This window comes from Hyperolius riggenbachi, chromosome 7 (genome assembly GCF_040937935.1).
Source record: "Hyperolius riggenbachi isolate aHypRig1 chromosome 7, aHypRig1.pri, whole genome shotgun sequence".
NCBI lineage: Eukaryota > Metazoa > Chordata > Amphibia > Anura > Hyperoliidae > Hyperolius > Hyperolius riggenbachi.
In genome coordinates, this window is record NC_090652.1 from 234335214 (window position 1) to 234344089 (window position 8876).

Here is an 8876-nt window from a genome sequence, read left to right on the forward strand (position 1 = left end):
CCAGGAAGGTTAAGTTAGAACAGGAAACAACTGTTTTCCTAGCCCATTCTGTCCTTACACCTCCCCTCCCGGTATCTATAACCATCATGTAATCAGGGCTGCATTTGGAATCCTGTTACTGCATTAAACCGAGGCAGGACCTGTATCACGTCTCTTTCTTGTTAATTTTAACAATGCTGATATATTAGCAAGAAATTGCATTCTAAAGCCCATTAGGCACGGACAAGATGATTAATAATAATAATACTAATTCTCTAGCCTTTTTCTCCCAAGAGACTCAAAACACTGTACACAAAAATGTGCAGTCTAATATTTCAGAAAATAAATATTGCAGATAAGGGCAAGTAAATGGCAGCTGAAATTCACTGTTGAAAAATGTACAGTCATGCAGCTTGGTCATGCAAATGATCTACCACTATACAAAATAAATGGGATACAGATGAGGACATTAAACTTGGAGAGGGACTAAGGAGACGTACATTTAAAAAGTAAAATGGGTGCAAGGAAATCACAAAAGCAATATATTGGTAGTTTCACCATTATTCTATTAACCCCACGGGAAGTAAAATATCGATAATAAGTGCTATCTTCTTGATTTGCAAAACTACAATATCTACAATGTACAATAACCACATGTACTGTATGTATATGTGTATGCTCTCTCCAGGATTGAATAACTAGTAAATCAGTTCATATATGTGATTAGGTGCACCAGTGATCATTTTGTAGACAGTACAGTATTTTGAGGCCCCATTCCATTTTTCCTTCTTACAGTGCTACCTATCATATTAGTGTAGGTAAGTGTTGCTTATTATCGCTCCCACAATTATAGTGAACCCCTATAACAGTAATCTTATACCCAGGGGCGTAGCTACGGGGGGGGGGGGAGCCCAGAGGTGTAAAGGGACCCCAACTACTACTTCACTCCCTCCAATAAAGGGGTCCATCCTTCAGATCAGGTATTTTTGTGGCTACACTTTTTATAGCTGTAAAGAGTATGATGTCCACACTTGTCCTTATAACCCTTGCAAGATGCCCCCCCTCCCCCAGGCTGTTAGCATCCCCAGGGGAAGGAAAAAATATAGACATTAGGGGGCCCACTCAAAATTTTGCTGGAGGGGGGGCCATGATTTGTAGTTACGCCTCTGATACTACCCCCAATTAAGTGCCTCTCCCTATTCTAGTTCTTTCCATTAGTGTGCGCCTTATTATTCTAAAATTAAAACTTAGTGTTTCTTTTTACAGTCCCCCCATTATAGCATGCTCTATTATCAGGGCCAGTTCTGCTAACACTTGGACCCCCCAACAAGACACCCTGACCAAAAAGCCGCATTTGGGGCCCTTTGTTGCAGCCAAATTTCCATCCTGGGCCCCCGAGCTGGCTGCTGACCATCACTCCCAATGACCTCCCAACTTAACTGTGCTCCTGGGGCCCCTGCAGAACCTTTTGCAGTGTAGTGTCTCACCTGCCCGTCATCACAGGTGAGACACTACTCTGCCAAAGATTCTGCAGGGGCCCTGGAAAGCAACAGTTAAGATGGGGAGAGACATTTTGGGGGCCCCTACAGGTTCTGGGGCCCTGGGCAATTGCCCCTTTGCCTCTATGGTAGCGTTGGCCCTGTCTAATATACTCCCACCCCTCCCTTGTCACCACCATTTAGGGTGATCACACATTTAATGAGGACACTCAGGAGCCAAAGAAGTACTTTTGAAACTTTCTCTGCCCGCCACTGTCATGAGAGGGAAACATGTCAGGGACTGCCTGAAAACTCCTCTATTATCCCTGGGATTACTTGTTGAGAAAGCCTGTTGCAGACACTGAGGATTGGGGCATTCACTGATTTTCTCTTCGCAACTGTCATGAACTCACCTGCTCCTCAAGCCTGAGATTAATCCAGCATTCCAGGAAATCAGTATGAGAGACTGACTTCCACTAACCTTTCAGGTGGCATTCCCAACATGCCTGCAGATGGGAAGAAAGCTGCACAGTCAGGTAATTAAAATGGGCAAGTTCAGGAAAGACTGTCCAGTTGCTTGAAGCCTGAAAAAATGGTCTGACCCTACAAGGTGGTAAAAGCTTGAGGCCGGGGTGGTTAAACCACTCCTAATTCCTCAATCACTCTAATGTAAGAATAAACTACGAGACATAGAGATCGATTTTTCCAAAATAGTTTCTCCTGGTACATAACATGTGACACTTGCTTCACGAGAAGGCAAGATAATAATAAATGTACACATCACATGATTTGTTAAATCACACACTTTTCCTATTTCTTTTTTTGCAACCTAAATGCTAAGCAAAAATGACACATACATCACCTGGACCCATTGTCATAGCAAGTGTAAAGTGTAAAGTGTAATTCCGATTACCTGTTGATGTTTGCTGAAGGAAATGGCTTTTGCTACAGTAGTGGTCTCTTGGGGCAACATCCAGCTGTCTACATGCTGAAACCTTCTATTTAGATGGCGTTCCAACTTCTCATCTGGGGTCAACATGGAGGTTCTCATATCATCCATCTAAGAAGTTCCAAGAATTGAAATAGATTACATGGGTGAATGCAAACATGGCCAGCTTAGATACAGATGATGCCACATTCATCTCAACAATTACACTCCAAATCCGTGATACACATTGGTGGATAAAAGTCTTCACATCAATAATCTTTATAAGTTAAAGGTTCTGAGCTGCAGGACAAAGTAACAATGGCTTCAAAATGCTGCAACAGTGACATGTTCAGCTGTTTAATATTGCCTGAAGGGACCACAAGCCATATAGCTGACAGTAATGTTGATACACTGTGGAAGGTAATGTTCTGCAAGGAGTTTTATTGAACAGTGCCTACCTCAATGTGTTCACTGATAAAATGTACTCTTAGACATTCTACACTACGATGCTTCACAACAAAACATGCAAAACTGTGCATGTAAAATATACATTTTTTAAAAAGCACCAAGCCTGCTTTCTGGCTCTTTTTCAGTAAAATGAGATTTCCAGTCCTAATAATCATTGAAAGGTTAATGTGAACCCCGAGGTGAAAATAGACTGATGAGATAAACAATTGTATTTATCCTTCTACTGTACTTCTAAAAATGACCTTTTTTTTCTAGAAATCCTATGGTTTGATTTTATATGTAAACATTTACAATGTAGGTTAAATGTTTTGTTGTCTCTGCTCAGTGGCAGCCTATTAACTGTCCCTAAATGAAAATATCTGAACTATTGACAATTTTTATCTCCCCCTGATCTCAGCAGTTGTATTCTAACAGGAAAACTTTTATGGCTGTAATTTGCTTATCACTGATGTTTACTATATTACCGACAAGGAACCGACAAGACAGAAGCTGTCACTTCCATGCCTAAAAATGAACTCTTTCAGGCAGCAAAATAAAGCAAGTAAAACAGCCTGGTAATTAATATGTTTTGCTCTGCACATACATGTTTATCTCATCATGTCACACGTCGCCTCAGGTACACTTTAAGAGGTGCCTTTAAATAAAAAATCATTTAGAATATAAAAAGGAGTGTGAATAAAAGTAAAAATTTAGTAAAATGTGATATATCTGTCTATACTACACATAGCTGCTTCTGTTTTTTTCTTATTCCATTTATTTGATGTCTACTTGGTCATTTTTACCAGCAACCAATAGTTACCATTAAACTTGACAAAAGGTAAATAATTTGGTCAAAAACAAAAAAAAAGTTTTGAATTCTAAAAGGCGTCTTACTAAAATGATCCTTGAAGGCGGGAGAGGGACTATGGGCAAGCTAAATATTCTGAGTAAATTTGACAAGGGTCAAATTGATGGCCAGATGACTGATGATTAAGTCAGAGTATCTCTTAAATGGCAGTTCTTGTGGGGTGCTCCCAGGATGCAGTAGCTTGTACTTAAAGAGAAACCGTGACCAATAATTGAACTTCATCCCACTCAGTAGCTGATACCCCCTTTTACATGAGAAATGTATTCCTTTTCACAAATGGATCCTGTCTGTGAACCTCATTGCATTGTGGGAAATAGCTGTTTACAGCTGTTTCCAACTGCCAAAAAAGCAATCAGTGACATCACTTGCCAGCAGTAAAAATGTCACCATGTGATAAATGTCAGAATGTAAATCAAGGAGAGGAAAGATTTTACAATGGGCAAACACTGACTAAATCATTTATACATAATTATTGTAAAAATGAAGCACTTTTTTTATTACATCATTTTCACTGGAGTTCCTCTTTAACCATTTAAGTTCTTAGTCGTTTTCACTTTATGCATCCGAGCAATGTTCACCTCCCATTCATTAGCCTATAACTTTATCACTACTTATCACAATGAACTGATCTATATCTTGTTTTTTCCGCCACCAATTAGGCTTTCTTTGGGGGGTACATTTTGGTAAGAGCTACCTTACTGTAAATGCATTTTAACAGTAAGAATAAGAAAAAAAAAAGAAAAAATTCATTATTTGTCAGTTTTCGGCCATTATAGTTTTAAAATAACACATGCCTCCATAATTAAAACCCACGTATTGTAATTGCCCCTTTGTCACAGTTATTTCACCGTTTAAATTATGTCCTTATCACAATGTATCGCGACAATATTTTATTTGGAAATAAAAGAGCATTTTTTCCGTTTTGCATTCATCACTATTTATAAGCTTATAAAAAAAAAATAGAGAGAAATATTTCATCTTTACATAGATATTTAAAAAGTTTAGACCCTTAGGTAAATATTTATGTGTTTTTTTATAGTAATGTTTTTTGTTTTTTTTATTAAACATTTTATGTGGGCATTTTTGGGAGGGTGGGATATAAAAGTGTTTTATTTGGGGAAATGTTTGTGTATTGTAATGTTTTTTTACTTTTACTTGTACTTTTACTTTTTAGCCACAAGATGGCAATCTTGAGTTTGTTTACATGACGTCACTCTAGCGTACAATGTACGCTTAGAGGGACATAGCTTCAGAAAAAGCGAAGCTTCCGAGAGAAGCTGTCGCTTTTTCAGCGGGGGAGAGGAATCAGTGATCGGGCTCCATAGCCCGATACATTGATTCCGTGGCTACCGAATCCGCGGCCGGGAGTGCGTGTGCACGCGCGCGATCGGCCGCGGGAGCGCGCCTGTCCTCCTTGACGTTTTTATACGTCAAGGAGGACAAAGTGGTTAAGTTACCAATAGTGATTCAAGGAAGGACAACTGGAAAGCTTGTAAGAAGGTCACAGGTGCCCAAAGCACACTGATGTGTAAGGAAAGCGAAGGCTAGCACAAATGGTCCAATTTCAGAGAAAAGCTAGCTACTATAGCAAAAATTGCTGAAAAACCTAATGCTGGTTATAAGTGAAAGATATAAGAACTTACAATGGGCATAATTCACAAAGCTTTTTCACCTGTTTTCCTCTGTTTTCAACTTATCTATGTAACATTTTTAAGCTTCCAAACAACAAAAATATAATATCATTAAGGTAAGAAAAGTAACACTGAAATCAAATTAATCAGGAACAACTTACTTTGAGTGATTATTTTGCTTTTAACTGTGCTGAAAGGTTATTTTTATCAATAAGGTGATAAATACGTCATTTATGAGATGTTTTGTGAATAGAGGCCAATGTGCTATGGCTTGCAGCATATAAGGCTAGACAGCAAGAGACCAGTCAGAAAGTCCATGCTGACCTCTGTCCACCATCAAAGTGTACACCCACTGTAAATACTCTACATTGAATGCATCTGATTAATAGTGATAGTTGCTAATTGTGGCTATTAAGGCCATGTTATTAGCGTATGGCAGCGCCCATATTAATAACAATTATGGTTAGGCATTGCCAAAAGGGAAGGGGGGTCTTAGGGTCAGTCATCAGTGGTGGGGTCTTAGGGTTAGTGGCTGTAGCAGTGGCTGGATGGTGTAATGGTTAAGGGCTCTGCCTCTGACACAGGAGACCAGGGTTCGAATATCGGCTCTGCCTGTTCAGTAAGCCAGCACCTATTCAGTAGGAGACCTTAGGCAAGTCTCCCTAACACTGCTACTGTCTATTGAGCGCGTCCTAGTGGCTGCAGCTCTGGCGCTTTGAGTCTGCCAGGAGAAATGCGTGATATAAATCTTGTTTGTTTGTTAGGCATTGGTGGAGGGGCAAGAGGATCAGGCAGTGGTGAGGGGATCATTTAGGGTTAGGCATTCAGAGGGAGGGCTCATGTGAGACTGTCCACAGTAAAGTATCGGTAAAGACTACCAATGTTTATTGAAATTAAGTAGTGGAATTTTGGTCATTTTACTGCTGTTCCGCTAGCAGTTTTCTTCAGTGCTCAAATTACTGTTGCACCTTTTTTAACCACTTGCCGACCGCGCACTCATACCGCGCGTCGGCAAAGTGGCAGCTGCAGGACCAGCGACGCAGTATTGCGTCGCCAGCTGCAGGCTGATTAACCAGGAAGCAGCCGCTCGCGCGAGCGGCTGCTTCCTGTCAATTCACGGCGGGGGGCTCCGTGAATAGCCTGCGGGCCGCCGATGGCGGCTCGCAGGCTAAATATAAACACAAGCGGAAATAATCCGCTTTGTTTACATTGTACGGCGCTGCTGCGCAGCAGCGCCATAAGGCAGATCGGCGATCCCCGGCCAATCAGCGGCCGGGGATCGCCGCCATGTGACAGGGGACGTCCTGTCACTGGCTGCACAGGACGGATAGCGTCCTGTGCAGCCCTGATCTCCGGGGGGGAGCAGGTAGGAGAAGGAGGGGGGAATTTTGCCGCGGAGGGGGGCTTTGAGGTGCCCCCCCCGCCAGCCACATGCAGGCAGGAGAGATCGGACCCCCCCAGCACATCATCCCCCTAGTGGGGAAAAAAGGGGGGTGATCTGATCTCTCTGCCTGCTACATGATCTGTGCTGGGGGCTGCAGAGCCCACCCAGCACAGATCACTCAACACAGCGCTGGTCCTTAAAGAGAATCTGTATTGTTAAAATCGCACAAAAGTAAACATACCAGTGCGTTAGGGGACATCTCCTATTCCCCTCTGTCACAATTTCGCCGCTCCCCGCCGCATTAAAAGTGGGTAAAAACAGTTTTAAAAAGTTTGTTTATAAACAAACAAAATGGCCACCAAAACAGGAAGTAGGTTGATGTACAGTATGTCCACACATAGAAAATACATTCATACACAAGCAGGCTTGTATACACCCTTCCTTTTGAATCTCAAGAGATCATTTGTGTGTTTCTTTCCCCCTGCAGCTATCACCCACTGAAGTGTCAGGCTGTTTCTTCCTGCAGAGTGCAGACAGCTCTGCCTGTATGTAATTCCTCAGTATGTGAAAGCCCAGCCAGCTCAGAGGAGGATTTATCCAGCTTGTAAAAGATAAGAGAGAAGAGAGAAGCTTACCTAATCTAAATAATACACAGGCAGTGTGCAGAGAGGGCCTGGAGGGGGGAGATGCATCACAGAACTACAACACTGAAGAACTTGGCAGCCTTCCAGACACAGGCTGACAAGTCTGACAAGAGAGAGATAAGCTGATTTATTACAGAGATGGTGATAGTAGAACGTGCTGCAGTAAGCCAGAACACATTAGAATAGCTTTTGGAACTTGTAGGATGATAAAAAACAGGATGCAATTTTTGTTACGGAGTCTCTTTAAGGGGGGGGTAAAGGGTGGGTCCTCAAGTGGTTAAATGGACACCTGTAAGTAGACTATCTAATGCACATTTATTTGTTATTGTTCTTATAGACTGAATTTGTTATTTTTATAAGAATGAATTGTTTATCATGGTTAGTAGACCACAGTGTCATTACAGTATAGTATTTGACTATTTTAACGAAATGGTATTGTTAGTTTTCATGAGTTTCCTCTCTCCGTATTCTTTGCATTTATTCTGTATTAAAAAATAAATCTGAAAATAAATATCTATGGGAACACGAGTGTCACAACTGGACAATGGATTAAGATATGGGGAATTACAGTATGCCAGCTTCTTCCATTCAGTGTATCTTAGACTTCTCTGTATGCTACATGTTCAAAGTGTTGTGGAGCATTATGATTGCAACTAAATAGTACATGTGAAATGATGATATTTACATTGCATGCTTGTTATTAAGCAAAGTGTGTTACTTGAAAGCAGAAAGTCTTTTTCACAAATCAGTAACTCGTGAGATAAAGACAGAGCTGTATGGACTTTCTTTTCAGTTCTTTGCATCAGCATTTCTTATTCCTCCCAGAGGTCACGGAGAACAAGATGGTGAATTTGTGAATTGATGAGCCACGGTCGAATAATCATTACAAATTGCTGTTTGAGGGTGATCGAAAGAAAAAAATCCCATTACCCAATAACAGTTCCAGTTTCAGTATGTCTATAGCAAACAAGGGAATTATTTTGTGGGTTTTTCATGCCTGTGCTTGTATGACCGTCTCTGCATATTAAAGAATCGTATCATATTGACATATTTCACTGTAAGAAGAATAACTTTGCTTAAAGAAAAAACCTGAGCAAGAGAAACTCAGCATATTGCGAGAAAATACATAATCAGGATAGGGATGGTTTATAATTGCTGCATATTCAGAAACGTAGTCAGCAATATTGTCTGATTCAAAGCAAAAATAAATATGGTAATCATACACTGCAAGAGAAACTTTACTGAAAAATAGTAGTAGGGGCAAAAAATATAGAAATACTTTGCAAAGTGAGAAGTTATGAAATAGAAGAGAGCTCAAGAAATGATTGATTTCCACCATGTAATTCATTCATGTTGTTTGATCCGCTATGAGCCTGTTAGTCATCATCTTTACTACTGGCAGTCAAAAAACCCCTAAAAAACTAGACAGCACCGACTACCATTACCTATAACCACACCCTAATGTGATAGACAAAATGTTGATATATGTATATGTACACACACACCACACACACACA

The 8876-nt window shown here is 40.7% G+C and overlaps 1 protein-coding gene across 4 annotated transcripts in view; it reads right to left on the bottom strand.

The window, feature by feature from the left end:
• The window catches only part of LOC137525789 (uncharacterized), a 311742-nt gene that overhangs the window by 82943 nt on the left and 219923 nt on the right, over window positions 1-8876 (bottom strand). For all 4 annotated transcript variants that reach the window (XM_068246991.1, XM_068246989.1, XM_068246988.1 and 1 more), the window contains one exon: window positions 2371-2517. In XM_068246991.1, the coding sequence (XP_068103092.1) occupies window positions 2371-2517 (147 nt within the window). The remainder of the gene's footprint in view (window positions 1-2370; window positions 2518-8876) is intronic.